General features: G+C 26.4%; 3 protein-coding genes across 3 annotated transcripts; 1 reads left to right on the forward strand and 2 right to left on the reverse strand.

Annotated features, from left to right (window-relative positions):
* Positions 1-175: 175 nt before the first annotated feature.
* Positions 176-3277, reverse strand: LOC132942713 (trafficking protein particle complex subunit 2-like protein). The gene is made up of 5 exons (XM_061011335.1): positions 2882-3277; positions 2454-2617; positions 1080-1167; positions 892-971; positions 176-341 (listed from the first exon to the last, which is right to left on the reverse strand). Exons 1-5 carry the CDS (start codon positions 2912-2914, stop codon positions 296-298), a joined length of 411 nt encoding a protein of 136 aa, XP_060867318.1. The 5' UTR covers positions 2915-3277; the 3' UTR covers positions 176-295.
* Positions 3278-3591: 314 nt separating this feature from the next.
* LOC132942707 (ankyrin repeat and IBR domain-containing protein 1-like) lies at positions 3592-20012 on the forward strand. Its single transcript, XM_061011326.1, has 22 exons — positions 3592-3965; positions 7859-8029; positions 8094-8212; positions 8280-8487; positions 8553-8735; positions 8868-9045; positions 9118-9296; positions 10411-10644; positions 10715-10860; positions 10958-11177; positions 11471-11605; positions 16507-16666; positions 16733-16869; positions 17021-17257; positions 17313-17447; positions 17518-17674; positions 18219-18327; positions 18406-18446; positions 18518-18707; positions 18788-18964; positions 19029-19233; positions 19293-20012. Exons 2-22 carry the CDS (start codon positions 7964-7966, stop codon positions 19950-19952), a joined length of 3876 nt encoding a protein of 1291 aa, XP_060867309.1. The 5' UTR covers positions 3592-3965; positions 7859-7963; the 3' UTR covers positions 19953-20012.
* Positions 14653-15830, reverse strand: LOC132942712 (uncharacterized). Its single transcript, XM_061011334.1, has 3 exons — positions 15716-15830; positions 15528-15655; positions 14653-15192 (listed from the first exon to the last, which is right to left on the reverse strand). The coding sequence occupies exons 2-3, from the start codon at positions 15549-15551 to the stop codon at positions 14653-14655; spliced, it is 564 nt and encodes a 187-aa protein (XP_060867317.1). The 5' UTR covers positions 15552-15655; positions 15716-15830.
* Positions 20013-21051: the final 1039 nt, after the last annotated feature.

Consider the following 21051-nt stretch of genomic DNA (forward strand, 5'->3'; position numbering starts at 1 on the left):
ACTTAATTTTTTTTTCTTGGAACTATAATTTTTTAAGTCTTAATTTATTAGAATATTACATATTATAAATAAATAAATTATAGGAACTAATAAGTTAACAGGATCATTTTATTTTGAAATGTATGCAAATAACCATAAAACAATTAAATACAATTATATTAAAAACTATAAAATATATCTTTAATCTTTATAAAACACAAAAAATAATAAAATAAAGTTGCATATAATATAAATTGTAATCATTTTCTCCAACTTAAAAAAATTTTATTATATAATTATTATATTAATTATCTACTTATGAATTTCCAGTTAAAATACCTCTGGCAACTTTGTTGAAATTCCTGTAAAAAAGATTTAAAATTATTTAGTTTGCCGTACATATATTTAGTATGAATTTCCAATATACATTTTTCATGAAAACAAGTTATAAATCCAAACTGAATCATTACAATATACGATATTACAAAAAGAATTTTTCAATTATTATTTACAATTTAGTATCTAAAAACGATATAATAATTTTTTTATTGAACTAATTAAAATTAATCACAAAAATAAGTTTACATAAGTACATTTTTTTTAAATTTAATTACTTTTATAGTTGTAATTTTTTTTAGTTTCTCAATTTTTAGAATGACATACATTATCATTTCATTTTCCCAAGCAGGATATTTTTCTGAGAAGTTTTATGTAGAAAAATCAAATTTTAAATGGGTTTGATTTTAATTGGTTATAATTTATAATTTTTTGAAGTTTAGATGATTAGAGTAAAATGGTACAGAGGTGAGATACTCCGCAAAATGTAGGTTCACTTTTCAATATGATTGAAAAAAAATATTTTTAAATAGCTCGAATCATCCAGTGTAATATTATATTTTTTTAAATACTTACTCAGATGTAATATAATCTCCAGGAATATAAAACGGATTACACATTAAATCAGTATACGCTGTATGCAATTTTCGGAACATCTGAAAATCACATATTTATAGAATTAATAAATAATGCATTAACATTTTGTAGTCATTTATTTAATAGAATAAAATATTAAATAATCTAGAAAAATATCCTTAACTTACAAAACGTATTTCATTATCTCTTAGTAACAAGTTGCTAGAATCAATCACAACAAAAAATTTTACTTTAGTATTTGTTACATATCCATATCTAATGATTAATTATTAAAGAAAATTGACAATGAGAATATGCAAAAAATTGATTAAGTATTTATATATTTTGAAAAATAAACTTTATTCTTTAAAAAAAATTTGGATTTTTGGATACCCAACTTAAATTAACCGTGACATTTTCTGATATACCTACTAAAAAAAATAATTCTGAATATATTTTAATTACACATTAATATAGTAACAATAATTTTTATACCTATATTATGCCTTTGATAAAAATATAACTTAGAACCTGTGTTAATTTTTCTATTTTAGATTCTGAGCGAAGCGATGAATGTATTGATTTTATAATGATGTGTAGCGTTCTAAAAATATTAAAAATACATAGGCGCAATTTTTTTTTATAAGCATTTAAAGTTTGAATTTTGACAAAATTTAATTATTATTTTGTAGTTGAAAATTTATAAAATGTTCAACTTTTATAACTAATGATTGAAAATTTAAAACAAGGTTCCACGTTAATAGGTTATATATAAATTACTTGATTCACAATAATATCATCAAATATACTTGGAAGAGGTGTTACCATTGGGTTTCTTCCTCAACACGATATTCATGTCATTTTATTCTGTTTTATATCTCATTTGCTTATTGTAATTACTGTGTACAGATTGTAAATTATCTTTCTTAATAAAAAAAAAAAAAAAAAAAAATATACTTGGTAATATCGTATGCTGACTGACCGTTTTCGCTCAGAATCGTTTTTCTTATACAATAATATTATATCATTGAATTCAAATTTAACATCATCTATTACAGTGACTCACTTGTCACCTACTGTACAGCAGAGCGACATCCACTTACCTACCTTTTATTTTTTAAGTCTGTTCAAAAGGCTAAACCTGAAAGTATTTGAAAAAGTTGTTGATTTTTTACACTGGAAGATGTATCAATATATATTTTATTCTTTTTTAATATTATTTATAGAATATTAAGAAAAATTTAAAAAAAAATAAATTCTCCTGAAAGGAGGTGGATTACTAATAATATACCTACTCCTATTTATAAATCGATGGCAATGTTTACCTTTAAAAAAAATGAAGTTATGTAAGTATATCTTAAATGGTATAATTACAATAAAATTAAAATTTAATTGATCCAACATATAAAAAAAAAATGGTTTTTTAAGTTTTCGTGTGAATGAAAATATAACTTTTTAAAAAAAATTTAAAACCTATTCAGTGCTTTAAATTTGGAAAAAAAATTTTAAATGAGCATAAACTATGTTTCTTTTGACAAAAAATTTGAAAAAGTAAAGGATACACTTTATGATCTTCTGTAGAGTACAATAGTCCTAAATACAGATCTCGCATGTCCTTTTTACCAGTTTTCAATTTTTCTTCCACAAAGTCAATTGATGAATGTATTTCATATTGAATTTGTAGTTCGTCTTCTGGGTTTAATGAAGTTACATACTTTGGCGCGTTCTGAAATGAAACATAATATATTTTATATCAGTGTCTCATTAACTATGTTATGATTATATTTTGAAATTAATTATTGATACCGGTTTTATATTCTAAATTTTTAACCTATCCAAGGTATTTTGTTCTAGAATAAGATAGATATTATGTGATCAATAAAACATTAAATTTTCTAATGGAACATAGGTACCTACCTTAAACAAAGAAATCAACTGTGTAATTAAAAAAAACATAAGATCTGTGATGCATCATTTATCATTTTCTTACCTCTTTGCTAACTACCGCTACACACAACGCCATAATGGATCAGAAATAAAAATACAGTTGTTATATCTGTAAGTGAATAAGCTAATGCAAGCGGATTATTTTTATGCTATGTTTCACGGGCTAAGATTGTGAATCAAAAAAGTCGAAAAACAAAATTAAAGTTGGGAAGTATATTATTTACTTTTTAGCGACTAATGATTATTACTTCTCCCATGATAAATTAAAAAATAATTAATAATAAATAAATTATATCATGAGTTCTCCAAAATCTGTGCACCGAATAGATTAAATATTAATGATTCTATTATTTTGGTCATTCGGTCATTCCCTTAATACGTATAACCCGGTCAGTGCTCAACTGCTCATTAAGTTTATTGTTTAATGTTTATTATTTGTGGTCCAGCACCCTTATCTTATTAGTATTATCATTTATCACAGAACAGAACAGATATCACGGACTAAAAGATTTATCCATAGGAATAATATAATAATATTTTTTTATTTATTTCTATGACACGATTTAGACATAACAAAATGTATTATATTATTACGTTTATATATTGTATTATAATATATGAATATGGGTATAAGTAAATAATAATAGGTACAAAAAATATCAATGTAAAATGATCGACAATGAAGTGTTTATTGTTCCAGGGGGATTTTCGCGCGGGCGCAATCTCTTGTTTTTGTTTTGATAAAGTGTATTATTATTTATTATGTTTTATTACGGGTTCTGGTAATATTATAATATTTTGTTCATTAATTGTTGCTCAGAATACCGATTCTGGAAAGTGGAAACTGAACGTGTGATGTCTAAATTCAGTAGACAGACTATAATAGTCACTAGACAGTAGGCCGTGGTTGGTAGTTGGTACGCGGAGTAGCAATATGTTGCAAAACTAATCGTCTCGTTGTTCCGCGGGAACGGAAACAAGCAGAATGAAGACAAAAACTCGACGACACACGTATCATACTTTCGCTTCTATCGTGCGAAAATGCATAGTCAAGTTTTCAATATATTAGTTACTCGGTCCAATATAATAACACTGTCATTATATAAACTCCCAGTTTCGAGTTTATTGTGAGTATATTATGCTAGATAAATGTATTTAAATATAAACGTATTATACCTAGCCTATGGCACATTAACTGAAATAATTACTACCTAATTGCTATGTTTGTGTAATAAAGATTTTAGTTAGGTGTGGTAATTCAGTAATTGGATCAAAAGCTCTTTACTTTGAACATTTCCACCGACTGTGTACATTTATTAATGCAAATATAAAAGAGCAATGTTTAAATAAATACTATATTCACATTAAAATTAATATACAAAGTAAATAGTCTCCTCTAATAATCTTCCGATGGTTGTTTGACCCAAAATCCGTGCGCTGCATATGATTCATCGTTTTCGATTATGTCAGGTCCCCTGTAGACTTTAATTTGAACTCTCCCTGGTTCGTCTAATAAAACAATAAAACACATTCACTAGGTAATCATTAATATTATTATTTTTTTTCTTATAAGAATATGTAGGTACAATCTATACGAAAAATGCTTAATTAGCATAGGTATATAGAAATATAACATTATTGGGGTTGTGTGAGTAAAAGATATCACTAAAATAGGTAAAAAAAATTGAATTTTTAATATTTATAATTTAATTATATTGAATTGTATTTTAATAAATTTAGTTGCACATTTTATACATGTATAAGTTGGTAGGTACATACTTTATACTATTAAGTGGTGATATAAACTATTTTGCTCTACTAATACCAGTGTTAAAAAACTGTATTTTTTCGTGATCTTGGGGTAAAATCAACTATTACAAAAATTATAAAGAATAATATTTTTGAGAGTATGACATATTGATTTAGATTTTATTCTTATTTGACTTTCAAAATAAACAAAAAAATGTTGTAAATTTAAATGATGATTCAATTGTTTTCAGACAATATTTAGACATATACTTTACTACTTTACTTTATGCATATACTTTACTACAAGACCACCTATTTTTTTTCTAATGTATGTGAAGGTTTACAATTTAACTCATCATATTCCCACGGATTATTTTAATTTAAAGTTTTATGAACATTTCAAAAATGGTACTTAATATTTAATAATAATATATAATATTTCTAACCTTAATTCATAAAACAATTTAACTGACCAAATAAAGAAAAAATAATGAATACTTTTTCTCTGAATCTAGAATCGATTAATATTTATAAATGTTGAATATGTACATCTTTTTTATGGTTCTCACTTATAAGTTATAAGTTATAACTAATAATAACTTCTAATAAATAGAAATTGCTGTTATATAATTATACTTACAAACAGCGTATAATACAGTCAAACTTGGTTAACTCAAAATCGTAGATACCTCAAACTTTTTCCTGGTCCCTAGAATTTCCCATTATTGTATTATGCTTGGATAACTTGGAACTTTTTGACCGGTCCCTTCAACTTCAAGTTAACCAAGTCCGACTGTATATATTTTAAAAAATCTATTGAACCACATTAACCAATGATCAAATAACTTTCAGCTGCACGTACAAAATAATAAACAATTTATTTTAAAAGTATATTTGACAACAAATGGCTTTGACTACATAACTAAATTTCTTGGTGATCAAATTTCTTGGCTAAGTCAATTAGCCGATTAGCGTCGGAATGCAGTCAACATCTTAATGTATAAATAATTATAATATTATTGTAATTATAGATATATTACATTTTTGTATAGAACCCATTGAATCTTCATCAAAGTATTTATGATTACTATAAATCGGCTCATCTTCTGTGTCTTCAACGCTTTGGGTTGTTTTATAATCATTTTCCCCAAAACTTTTTGTGATTGATACAATTAAAATAATAAAGAACAAAACCTGTAACAAAATATAAAAATATAATTTATCATTTTATACTCTTTTAGTAGTAATTTGTAAGCTTAAAATTAATTTTATTGATGCTAATTGACATTAGTAAGAAAAAGGAATTTTCTTTACAAAAAACTTATTATAATTATTTATGTTGTATCAGATATGTTTGTTAAATTCATTATGATTTAATAAAACTAAATAAATTATAGTTTGTAATATTTACCTCTTTAATGTCCATCATAATAGATCCTATCTAAATGCTAAGTACTCGATTACTAAAAATCTAAAAAAGGAAATTGCTCAGTATGCCTTAGATTCAATATTTATTAAACCATGAAACCACAGATGTTATATAGTATACTGTACACCTTCCAAATCATAATGGATATTTAGGAACTAATAGAAATTGCAATGTCAAGCATTGTTTTTTATTGTACTTTCCTTTTATACGCTTCATTAATATAATCTATTTTTTTAAACAATTTTACTTGTATGCTCAATATTTATATTTTTTCTGATATATATAGAGTTATTTTATACCTTGTTTGTTATGTTGAAACATGTTACATGAGAAACTTATAATTTTTAACATTGAAAGATAACAATAGGTATTTGAATAGATTAATCCTTTTATTTACTAAAGTTACAGTTTATGTAAACATAATATAAACACTAATTTACGGAATTTTTTTGATAATATATATATTTATTGTCTATATTTTGAAAATGTATTCGTGAGCGTTGTGTATATATATTTTTTTATTTATAAAAGAATTCTTACAATCTGAGTTGATAGTTAATATGGTTGAATGTATGGTGAAAAGGTGAAACTTCATGAGAATTTGTTATTTTTGATAGTTAAAATGTTTTTGTTTAAAGTTCTTCATAAGAATTAAATAAAATTATAATGAGATTATACATTAAAAAAACATGATCTTAGTTTAATTATGTTTTTTTCTTTATTTTGTATATTACCTAATTTGAAGATTATGTGGAATTTAGTATATTATACAATAATATTGTCCATACATTATATTTATACAGCATCTATAACATTTTGTTTTTTTTATACTTTAATATATCGGAAAGCCAATTTTTTAGTACTTATTACTCATACAGTCATACATAATATAGTATAACTATTTATAAAAAATAAGTTACAAACACTAGAGCTGATTTGTCAATGTGAAGTAATTATGTTAAAATAATTAATTTTTTAACAAAACAAAATAATTTACTTTTGTATACCTACTTAAATAAATCAATTCAAAGTTTTCAGATTGAATAAATAAATATTAATAAAATACTCAGAGAAAATTATTTTATTTTAGTTATACAAAAATCTGACATATTATTTTTGGTCTAAATATGCATTTTAAATTAACACAACTCTAAATACATAATATGTTATCAGATTAGTAAGCAAATTATAAGATGTATTCTACCTTTAGAAACAATTTATAAATTGCACACTCTGTTAACAGTTTTTAATTACTATAATATGGTTAACAAAAGATAATATGAAGACAGCAGTGTGTATTAATGTGTAGTATAAACAATAGTATTAACGAGTATTTTTTTTTATTAAATAATATTGTTGACTCTTAGTAAGATTTGCTTGAGTACCATGTTATTATTTCATAATATTTATTAATTTTAAACTAATTTGTTATAATATTTTTTTCTAAAATAAAACAAGTCATTTATTTTTATTATATTACACTGTATTTGTATAATAATTGCGTTGAGTTTAAATGAATAGGCTAATTAAATTAGATAATATAGTTACACTACTGAATATAGCATACTATTATTCTAAATGCTATAAATTATTATTATTACATATACACATATAAATTATCAAAAGAGGTTATCTACATTTTTATTCTCTTACATGATTCACAATTGTGTTATAATAAAAAACAGTAATATAGTAGGTATACATAATTTTTATTATTTATATTTTAACTGAATATATAAAGTAAACTTATTCAATAATATTATTAGTTATTGGCCTATTGTTTATAAATAAAGTACTTAAGTAATAAAAATATAATAATTAATAATGGTTTTATAATTTTAGTATTGCCATTAAAAATGAGAATCATAACAAATTTAGTATTTAAAAAAAAAACAGCATGGATATTTGAAAGCAGATAGATATGGTATATTCTATAAAAAAATCAAAATGGGTGGTACGTCTACCAAATTCAAAAAACATCTACAGCGAGGGGATGAATACGCTGCTATGCGGGTAAATATTAAACATTTTATAAAACAAAATACCTATAATATTTTTAATTGTTTTGATTTTGTAGTTGTATTCTAACTCTCCAGAACTTAAAGCTCTAGACCCCAATTGGAGCTATGGAGATAGTCATAATCATAATACTCTTTTATATTATGCAGCAAAACATGGAATGAAACACTTACTTAGGTAAATTATTGCTGTATTCATTTAATTATTCTTTGTCTAATAATAAATATTTATTAATGAATTATAGGGCTTTTTTAAATGAACATAATGGAAATCCAAATAAAAAAAATAACTCTAATGAAACAGCACTTCATGCAGTTTGTTCTCTTTCTCCACAAAGCCCTTACTCTGCACAAGAACGCCGTGCTGCCTGTGTAACAATATTATTAAACTGGCAAGGAGTAGAATTATCAGATGGAAGGAGAGAGAAAATACGACTGAGTGTTCAAAATAATGTAATTTAACCAAAAATAAATATAATAATCTCAAAATATATAAAAATCAATTATAACTTTAATAGGATGGAAACACTGCACTTCATCTTGCAGCGGCTTCAGGTTTACAGTACTGTGTTGATTTGATGCTTTCACATGGAGGTGCCCCGATATTCAAGACTAATAACCAAAAAGAGACTGCTTGTGATTTAGCTGTGAAAAATGGAAATGAGACCCTAGCTCGTAAATTAGAGTCTCGAATGGTTTTTGTAAGTGTTCTTGTAATATGCTTATACCTAAAAATTATTAAAATATTTAAGGTAGCATCCAAAAACCCGATAATATAAAATATAAAATATAAGTAATCTTATATTAAAGTCTTTATATATTTTTTTAATAAGGGTGAAGACCTGAAAGATATTTTCACTGTTGTGGATGATTATGATTTTGGAGAGGAGGAAACATATGCTGGGTTGCGCACACAAGACTTACAAGAAGCAAAAGATCAGTTATTGGTAGAAACTGCTGATATGTTGAATTTGCCATTATTTACTGCTGAAGCTTTGCTTAGGAACAATGGTAAAATTATCATTATCTCGAACTAAAAACATATCATATTTGTCTTATTTAAATATTTTTTTAATGTTTTAGAATGGTCTAGAGAGATTTTACTTGAACGATGGGTTCGTGACCCAGACAAGTGTTGTCAAATTGCTGGTGTTCAGGTACCCATGTCTGTGCAGTCGACCAAAAAATTTTATTTGAATGGGTTATTACAACAGACAAATTTAAATGAAGAAGCTCAACTTAATGTTAATGATCAAACTATTGTAAGTTATATGAATTTAAAATGTATTTAAATTTAGTGACTAGTAAAATTAGTTACAGGCTAAATTATTATTTATTATCATTATATTTTATTATAAATGCATAATGTGTATTTTTAATAATCAGATAAATACTGTCAGTAAATTTGATTTTGTACATAATATAAATAAATAGAATTTTTCCGGGGCCCTGAAATTTACGTCATTTTACCCCATATGTCATAACGACCGGTATTGTTATAGATGGTAACGACTATACTATAAGCCGTTGCTATAGAAATTCTCACCCTAAAATTACAATTCCTATAAATAAAAAAAATTAACATTTTGAATTTTGATTAATTTTACATTTGACATCCTATACTGTACTTTATTCATTTTAAAAAGGAACTTTGTCGGTGACCACGTTTGGTCGGGCGATAGTCTGGCAATACTCATTTGTCACCCATGCTGTATCAAACTATACATCTATTGTATAGCTCCTGTGCTGCTCACAAATTAGCCGCCTAAGTGTGTAATAAAAATAAAGAAATAGTAGGATGAATTTTTTTAATAAAACATTAAATTTGTAGAGTTTCATTTATTGGTTATTTCTTATTTTCTATTAACATATAACTATACTCTAGCCCACGAGAGTCCATACATTAAAACGTGTCCGTCACTGCGCATCAGCACGTTGCCGAATAGTGAGAATGGCATCATGGTGGGAGAAAACAGACATCGTGTATTACTATATCGATGCGCGGTTTACGTATGGACTCTCGTGGGACGGAATATTTATAAGTTAATAATTAATGTTCATTATATTGATCTTAATTAACTTATTCAAGTTAATTTTTTAATGAACTTGCTCTCCTTTTAAAAATAACCTATATAATAACCTATAGATTATTTTTGTTTGGCTTAGTTCAGTTAATATTTTATGATTCAAATATGTGACCTTTTAACACTTAACTATTTGAATGTAGTACCCACTCTCAACTTACAAAGCTCAGTGTACTATGTAAATTACATTAAGTAATGCATTTCAAAATTTACTGAGAATCCTATTCCCTTTAAATGCTATATTAGTTAGTTAATATTTTAATTATTTAAAAATAATTTTGTATTTTTTCAGTGTGATATTTGCTTGAATGAACTGCCATTATCTGATTGTTCAATTAAATTGTGTTGTGAACATAAGTTTTGTAATTCATGTTGGAAACAATACTTAACATATAAAATTAAAAGAAAAGACTCTAGCAACATCTGTTGCCCCGCTTTACACTGCCATATTTTAGTTCCAACTGAACTTATTGAAAATGTTGTTAGTCCTGAAATGGCTCGGAGATATTTTGATCTTAACATTGAAGTAAATAGGGCTTATAGAAATATATAATCATTATTTTAATTTATACCATTTAACTCTAAATGTGTTTTAGTCTTTTGTTGAAAGTAACCGTTCCATTAAATGGTGTCCTGTTCCAAACTGTGGACTTGCTGTTCGCCTACCAATCAGTAGAAAACCAAAGCCTAATTCTAAAATTGCACGTTCAGTTGACTGTGGCAGAGGCCATTATTTTTGTTGGTATGTTTTGAAAGCTATTATTAGTAATAAATTAATTAAACTTTTTTTTTTTTTAAAGCATTAGTTTGTACTGTGTTATGTATTTATTATTCAATAGGGAATGTATGGGAGATGCTCATACTCCATGCAGTTGTCAACAATGGTCTCAGTGGATGACTAAAATATCTGAAGTTAAACCAGATAAGATTCGAGAGACAACCGCAGAGTATGAAGAAGCCGCTAATAGTTTGTGGTTGGTCACAAATTCAAAACCCTGTCCAAATTGCAACTCGCCTATACAGAAGAATGAAGGCTGTAATCATATGAAATGTTCAAAGGTAAATTTCTTTATTTCTCACTTATACATTTTACTGAATATTAAACAAATATTCAATCTTTATTTAAGGTAGGTACGATATTTTAGATTTTAATAAATTATTAATAAAAAGTTATTTTTATATTCCACGCATGTTAAGAACATGACCAGTTTGCCGTCTAAAACTCTAAACGTTCACAAAGTATACATATTTTCAATAAAAATAATAAATTTTTTAATTGATTTGTCTCAACATGTTATAATTAAATATTACTATTAAAAAATGTATTTTAATGATTTTTTTTTTTACTATAGTGTAAGTTTGAATTTTGTTGGATATGTCAAGAAAGCTGGAAAAAACATGGTTCAGCTACTGGTGGTTTTTTCCGTTGCAATCGTATGAATGCTGTTTGCAAAGCTGATGAAAAACGTGGTCTTCTTGTAAAAGAAGTAAGTACTCATATAAAATTATTATTTCAAAAAATTTATTGTGATTTTAATTTTTTATTTAAATAAAACATTTGTTTTAATATCTAAAACAATAATAAAATACAAGCAAATCTCTTAAACTTAACATTTAAAGTAATAATAAGTTTTGTATATTGACATTACGGGCTATATTGGTAAGACACATCAAACAGTGTTTAGGAGAATCATAAAGGTAGTTAGTGACAGATTAAAATGTATAAAGGGAGTGGAGTTTCTCAGTCGACATGTAGATACTATAAAGTTGATACCTGCCCACAGGTGTATCTAGAGAGGGGCTTAGCCCTTCAGTGTAAATATTTGACTAATGCCTCCCAAATTTATTGTTGTTTATTTTGTTCAGGTAAATATAATTTATTATGCTTATCATATTGGCTTGACATGGCAAATGATAATAATACCCAAGGTTTTTAGATTATAGAGGTTGCCTCATAATCATGTAAACAAAACCAAAACCCCGCACGCCGCAGCTGATCTAGTGACGTCATTGTAGTATACGATTACCGGCGGATAGCCGTGTCGCATTGGAATTGTAATAGAAAAGGTGAAAAATTAATATTTTTGATTAACTGACCTAGGTACTTGAATTAAATTCAAAAATAATTATTAAATTGTTAAATATCTAAACTGTTACAGCTTTAATAAATAAAAAATAAATATGAACAAAGGCTAAAAAATATGTGTTTAGAAACAACAAAAGAATCAGTAGGTAATCAAATGTTTTTCACAAAATGTATTATTTTTATGTCAGAATTTATAGTCATTTTTATTAATTATATTTTTTTTAAATTTTTATTGTTCCAAGTAGTTCAGTTGATCAAACATATACACTTATAATCTATTATATTTATGAAAATAAAAAAAAATGTTTGTATATTTTATATTTTATTCAAAAAAAAATAATTTCATATTAAATAATATAAATAATATTGTATTATTAAATTCAATATTATTAGTCAATACCTATAATAAACTTTTTAAAAAAAATGGGGGAAAAATATTTTTGATTATAATGGTAATTAAAATAAAACAGTAATTAATATACTACTTGAAACATTTAATTTAATATTAAATACACAATTCAATACCAATATTAACACATAGATATAATTTTATAATAACAACAGCTTAACATGATTACAATGAAATAGATTATGTCATCAGCCTTCTTAATTTTTGTAGTTTTTGTAAGCGGAATTTAGACTTTGGTGTGTGTTGTTTATTGTAGTATTTCATACGAATAAGTATTCGTTGTTTGATATACGATTGGATGACAATATTATATTTTTTTTTTTTTCTATATCCATTCTAGATATTATTTTTTTAGTTAAATTTTTGACAACACCCAGGCCTTTCGGAATTTGTTGTTTTGTTATCTTTTTAAATAAACGTTCAATCCTAAATATATTTGTTTTGAAATTATTACTTGGAACAATAAGCCCACCATAAGATAGATGACTTATCCATGATGGCATTGAATAATTATGTTCATGTGAACTTTTATCATAACTTGATTTTGATGTGATAGAGCCAAGTTCAGGGAATTTCAGTTGATATTTCTTAGCAATCCAACCGGCTAAATATTCAACTGCATCATTGGTCATTTCAAGCTTGTTTACACATTGTACCTCAGATGATATTGATGATTCATCAGTATCGCTTAAATAATCATTTGTGTCTGTATCAGTTTCAGAGTTGTCTGTATTTTCACGTTCATTACTAATAGAAAAATTAATTTTTTTTAATGTACTGGCTACCATAAATTCTTCTTTGTTTTTATCGGTGGTATTCGCTTGATTGGAAACCACACCAGGATTTTTACCCAGAATAATCATTCGTAGTCTATACAACGCATTAAGAGGGGATGGATGGTCATTCAGTCCTCCTCTGGATCGAATTTGTGAAAATAAATTTTCTAAAGCATCTTGATTTACTTTACTTGTTAAAAGATATTCCAAGCCATTTTGTTGTAAAATTTTTAAAAGATGTTTTGTTCCATTAATATTCATAAGAAGAGCCTTTTGAAAAATTTGAAGCGATTTTTTCCCATTGCATCTCATTGTTAAAAATATATCATATACATTATCGAGAAGTGCATCTTGTTCATCAATTAATAATCCATATGGTGCTGTATAAGGAGAGTTCTTATCATTTGTGTGTGAAACATTTGCTAAATCAAACCAATTGTTAACTAATTCAATAAAGTTGGCTGTGTCGTTTAGTAATTTTATATCAGTTATAGGTTTATAATGCTTAAGTGCAGTTGCGGTGGTATGAGACAGTAATTGTGTTGCTAATCTTACTTTTTGTCTCAGGGGTCCATCACAGGTTAAATGTTCGGAAGTTAGTTTATGACAAACACTAAGCTCTGTAGACATATTTCTTACCAATGCTTCTAATGGTTTTTTGTTGATAATTTGGCCATTAATTTGAAAACCCGTGTCTAATAACCAGTTTCTGATAAGCTTTAGAATGTGAGGTGCATCTGGAATGTATACTATATCTCTTCCGTTCGGGATTGAGAATATAGGATTTTCATAACTAATATTTAAAGATTTCCACAAACCAACATTTCCCCCACCGCAGTCACTAGTACAACAAACAACCTTATATCCAATTTGATCCAGTCTTTCAATTATATCAAAGAGAATGTCTTTAGTCATTTTTTTGTCGAAGTCTACATAAATTGGCTGTTTCCATTGTGATGCTAGTCCTCGAGCCATAATCACCTGCATTTGGTTATGAGGCCCAACAACTTCATCATGAAGGACATCATACTCCATGACACTAGACACTTTTACTTCGTCAAACATTAATACTGTAAGCTTTTCAGAATTATTCAATACTTCACCATTGAGTTTCATTAGATTTAGTACATCATGAAGAACACCATTCCTCATTTCTATGCTTTTGGCCCACCTCTGAAGAGAAGAAAGTCCTAAAATCAATTTAAAATTAATACAAACATTTTTTAACTAAGTATAATGGCTCAATGAGTATAAAATAAAAAATTATTTACCAGGTAGAGGATAATGCAGTTCATTTTTGACATAGACATATGCTCTTTTACTGAAATACCTAAGCGTGAAGGCTTTTGAAATTTCAGCTCTTGTCCAATGGACCCTTTTCTTTTTTCGCATTATTAAATTCAACTGGTTGGCAGAAAATATAGATGACAAATATTTCTTGACTTGATTTTCAATGGTTTGACTTTTATTTAAAGAGAGCAATTTGATTTGTTTGGTTGTAGTTTTCTGTGTTTGTTTTAAAAGCAAGTTAGTTTCTTTCAACTTTTTAGTTAGAACCTTTATACTCAAACGAAGTGATTCATTAATTTTTTTATTGTCAATATCAGATTTTTTAATTGACGCAATTTCTTTTTCCAGTACACTGTAATCAGTTTTTAATATGTCATATTCTTTAAGTAGATTGATATAAAATTGCTCATAATCTAGTTCAATGTTAACTTGTGTAAGATCATCATCTGGTATAGACAGTACTTTGGATGTACTGGATGTACTAAGAGCTGAATTGATTATCTTGTTGTGATCCTACAACAATTATTAATAAATATCTGTGAGTTACAAAGTAATGTGATAAGTGAGATAATATAATATAATATTTATTCCTATATTTTGTGATTTATTAGTGAGTTTGATATTTTATTCTGTTTCTTTGCAATTATCAGATAAACATTAAATTGTACAGGTTATGAGGTCATGAATCATGATATTACATCATATATATATAATAAATTATCACTACAAATTATTAATTATGTTATAAATTATGATACTAAAATAATATAAAACTTTCTGTTTAAGTATTTGACTGTGGTAATACACAGGGACAAAATTAATACATGAATATAAATTTTAATATTAACCTCTTTTATTGATTTTCTTTCCATCCTACTTCTACGACTAATGATTGATGCAGATTCAACTAAGTCAGTTGGTAAATTCAACGTAGGAATTGCATCCTCTTTAAGTCTTCGACTCTTAGATTTATATCCTAAAAATACATCAAAGAATAAAATATATTATATCAAAGTTTTATTTTTAGAAATATTACCTAAAAGTTCTGCTTTTAAGTCTCGAACAAATGCATCAACATTAAAGTGATCAGAGCAAATAAATGATGTATCTGGATTAAAATGGTCACCTCTTTTGCATTTCTGAACCCATTCTTTCCGATAGTTTAGATCTTTTGGAAATCTAAACATAATATATTTTAAATGCATATAATAATAGATATAATAAATACCTAAATACCTAAATTATAAATAATATATATTATTTTCAGTTACTTGACTGTTTTATTATTCATTAATATACAGTGTCGGTCTTTTTGGACCTTGTCTATAGTAGGTATACACTTTACACTTTACATGTATTATACTAATATAAATATTGAAATATAATATAATGCATTAATAATAATTTTAAGTACCTACCTGTGAAATGATATGTTGGATTTTCCATCATTTTTTGATTTACTGTAGTTATTTATGCAAGTAGCAATAGCACAACATGAGCCTCCTTTCTGCTTTAATATCTTTGATTCCATAATACGTATAAACTTATGAAATGTACAAACAATGAAAATAAATGAAAATATAGTAAAAATAAAATAAATATTTAAATAATTAATACGGTAAACTCAAAACCAATGATAGCTGTAGTTGTAGATTGTATACTGTAGACTGTAGTATACGATGTTAACAATTTATACTACAATGACGTCATCGGACTAGTTCTCCCACTCCTACTTTTTCGAAATTTCCGTATGAGGCAACCTCTATAATCTAAAAACCTTGAATAATACCTACTAATATTATCACTTTTATAATTATTTTTCCATAGGCTCAACAAAAGAATAAGCAAAGTTTGGAATTAAGTAAATTTCTTCATTATTATACTAAATTTAAAAAACATGAAGTGACTCGTACTATGGAAGAACTGTTTGTAGAAATTGTCAAAAATTGGAGAATAGCTCTTTCAGCTGCCTTAAATATATCTGAAGGTAGATTCTTAAAATCTATACAGCCTATTCTATAAAATAATCACTTTAAATTCTGATTTATTATAGATGACGAACGTACAAAATTTGTGGAAGATGCTGTTGTTGAAGTGCAGAAAGCCAAACGTGTTCTGTGTGCATCGTATGTGTATGGGTTTTATATGCTATATAGTGCATATAATAGAAATATTTTAGAGTTCATGCAGGTAAAATTAAAAAAAATGTTTATTATTAATTAATTTTAAATTAACTTACTTGATATAAATTTAATAATTTGATAAAATAGATAATTTATATCATTTAAAATTATCGGATTTTCAACTTCCTTAAATGTTATGAATCCAATTTACTTTTTAGAATGAAGTTGAGGAAGTTACTGAAAAGTTATCAGGAATGGTTTTAAGACAATATTTATGTAATCCAAGAAGTGCCATTATTAATACTACTAGTATACTAAGACGAAAACGCCATGAATTTATTAATGCCATATCAGATGGATCTATATCTTTAAAAAGCATGCCTTCTATTCCACCAAATGTTACCAAACCAAAATCAACCACCATGTCACAAAAGCATATAAATGCTACTGCTAAAGTGAGTGTACAAATTCCTAAACTTAGATTTAATAAATAAACAAAACAATTTTTAGGATTTATTGAAGAAAGCAATTGGAGATTCAATTCAAATCGATCCAGATAATCCGTGGATTGTAGATTCAAAAGGAAGACATCGTAACCTTACTGCTATATTAGATTGGCCTGAAAGTTGTTCAGATGAAGAAGAGGTTAAAAAATTTAAATTACTATAAGTTTGGTTTTACATTACATTTGATTATTTTTAATTATTAAAACAAGGAAACTGAATTGGATCGAGCTCTAGCTGTGAGTGTATTTGGTCAGTGTAAAATGGAGCACTGTAAAAAAGCAAGAGTGAGGAATCCTAGAACATCAAAATTTCATGAATACTGTAGCTTAAGGTGCAAAAATACTCACAAAACTTTGTTAGAAGAGCGTAAGTTAAATAAATTTTCTTACTACTTAGTTAAACGTAATAATAATAACAATAATTTTGAATTAAACTATTTTTTACTTAAGAGGACTCCACACGTACATTTGTTGTCTCTGTCCTAAAAGTGCGTAACATAGCAAATTTAAGCTCAGCAGATAACGCTTAACTCTGTTAGTTCAAAAACTAGAGTGAATTTACCTATTATGAAACTTGATGGTAAGAACATTATCTTTGTTTGTATGTTGCCTTTTACGATAGTTCAATTTTTTAGCAAGTTATGCGTGTATAATATAGCGTAAAGTACTAAAGTTCATAACTCACTTAAAAACTGTAGAATCTTAAAAAATCAACATACAAACACAGATAATGTTCTTACCATTAAGTTTCATAATAGGTCAATTCACTCTAGTTTTTAAACTAACGGAGCTAAACGTTATCTGCTGAGCGTAAATTTGCTATGTTACGCACTTTTAGGTCAGAGACAACAAATGTACGTGTGGAGTCCTCTTAATTATTACATTATTACATTATTTAATTTTTTTTATAGGAAAAAAGGAAAAGCGCACTAGTATTGTTGGTACTTTTGCAATGGATCTTATTGTTGCACTTGAAATGTCTAGACTTCAAATGATAAAAGATGCTCAACTAAAGAAAAAGTACATTATAATATATTTTTTAATTAATTTAATCAATTATAATTTATAAGTATTGTTAACACTAATATTTATTTTTAGGTCAGAGATCGAAGAAGCAAGTTGTAGCAAAAATTATTCAGGTGATTACTAATTTTAACCTATAATTTTATTGAAAACAAAACAATTCATCATTTGATATTTATATTTTTAGAAGTTGTTGAAGATTCAAATGACGATGACCAGCAATTGCAAATGGCTTTACAGATGTCTTTAGATGAAATTGCAATGACTAAATCCAGAAATGTATCAAAGTCTACAAACGACAATGAAACCATTTTACTTACAAAAAATATTCCTGAGAATACTGTTTTAAAAACAGATATTCCTCTTATCTTACCCAAGTAATACATTTGTTTGTTAATTAAACTCGATTAATGTGTACAAAATGATACGTTATATAATTAAAAAATATTTTTTTCAGATGTAGTGGTATAAAACTCGATGATGGTGTGTTTAAAGTAGGTGATTTACACAAAAACAGTTATTATTTAGATTTTAGTGAAGACATATACAGTCGTATGGAAAATAAAAATCTTAGACGATCATTGTCTTTTGGTGATCTCCTCTCACGTAGAGATTTGTACAAAAATAATCGAAGGTTTGTTTGTTGTGTGCAGGAAGTTTCCCAAACAAGTTGTTTATAACTTGATTTCTTTGCTTAGATACTGTGTTAATGTTTATCATATGAACAGTGATGACAGACAAGATAAAATAGACAGAAAACGTGGAAAACTGAATCATGGCTTTCAAGTATTGCCTAGAAGAACTGCTTCCATTCTCATGGAAATTAACAACAATGGTGAATGTCGTGCAGTCACATCATTGGATGACAGCAATATTGCCGCTCCTATAAGTTCAGACAAAAAAGTATGTATTACATGATTATTTTTGCTGAAAATTTTACTAATATTATTTATTTTCTGTAGCTGTGCAATATCTTGGCTCAACTGTATTGGCAAAACTCATCTAAACCATCTAGTGTTACATTGCCCAAACGTTTAAGTAAAATAGGAAAAACTGCTGCCCTGGATACATCAGATGAAACATTAGAAAATGAATCAAAAACTCCTGATGAACTACCTATCAAGCCTGAACTAAACATTAGAATTGAAAAATTTAGCAGCCATTCTGAAGACAGTGCCGATAATGATATATCTGCAGATATAGAATCAGATACAGGTATCCCAAAGTCACCAACACTCTTCATATCCGGTGTATCTATAAATCGTACGCCAGAAACAAAGTCACCAGTATCAGGTCGTCAACTGAGGTCAGCAAGCTTAACAGTACCAAAGTTTATGTTAAAGCCACTTTACAAAGGTACATCGGCTGACAATTTAACTTCATGTAAAGAATGCAACGTTGTCCATACAAATAAAGCGCATTCCTATCAAACTTTGTTTAGTGAAGATAGGATGTGTGCTTCAGCTAATATGGCCGACAAAAGTAGATGTGTGTTTACATTTCCAAAATCAATGACTGACGGTGAGTTGTTTTCAACATTACATATCGATAGAAACAAGTTAAGCTCAGATGATTTTCATGAAGCTCTATTCCTTAAGAGACGGAAACACGAACAACATTAAATGCCATATTTATAATTTATGTAGGTACATTATAATAATTAATATTATGTTTATATACAAGTCTCTAAAGGCTATTTCTTTTCTTTGGTATTTAATAAATCTGCCAATTATTCATAAGTATTCCTTATATATATTTATTTAAATGAAGTTGATTTATTCTATTTTGCATTTTTACTAAGCAAAGGTTTTTCGACTTAATCTCCATACAACTTTCTTATTATACAAGATACAACACTAAAAATTTTCTGAAGACTTAAATTTTCTAGTCTATGCAATATAAAAAAAGTAGTTTTTAAGAAGAAAATATGCCAAAAAATCTACTCTTTTTTTCATACTTAATAGTTATTAACGGTTCCTAAATGGGTTGCAAAATATTTTGTATTTTATTTTTAGATTTTATATTATGTTTAAATCATCTTTTTTTAAAATTAAATTTAGTATAAATATTGATCAAATCTAACATAATTCAATGCATTTAATACTTTTGTTTAATTGGTTGTTATCATATCTAAAATAGTTGTTATATTATTATCATAGAGTAATAAATTACTCTATGATTATTATACAATTTTATATACATAAGAAGAGTACTTACAAATTTTTTAAACATAGATTTTTTTTAAATATTCCATAACTCCTTTAAAAGAACAAATTTTATGTAATCAAATTTGAATTTTAAATGTTCAATTTTATTATTTATTTATTTTTTAGTTTTATATGTGTTATATAAATTTTTTGCAACCCTTGCCCCTAATCTTAATGCCATTGTAATAAAGTCTGAAAATATTTATAATAAATATATACTTCCATTTTTTGAACAATTATTTTAATTTTGCCATACAAATGTATTTAATAAATATACTTAAATTTTACTAATCCATCGCAAAATTGTCATTTTTGAACGAGCAATCTAGTTGTATCAATTAAAAAGTAAAATTATTAGCAAATCTTGATCATATTATTTTTGATCCCTGATTATGGGTATTGTAAAATTGACTTATATAATATAATATGTTCAATCTAATTGGTACGAACAACTGTCTAATAAACACTAGAATTTAAAAAATAAATAATTTTATGCCTATGATATAATCATTAC

This window comes from Metopolophium dirhodum, chromosome 4 (assembly GCF_019925205.1).
Source record: "Metopolophium dirhodum isolate CAU chromosome 4, ASM1992520v1, whole genome shotgun sequence".
NCBI lineage: Eukaryota > Metazoa > Arthropoda > Insecta > Hemiptera > Aphididae > Metopolophium > Metopolophium dirhodum.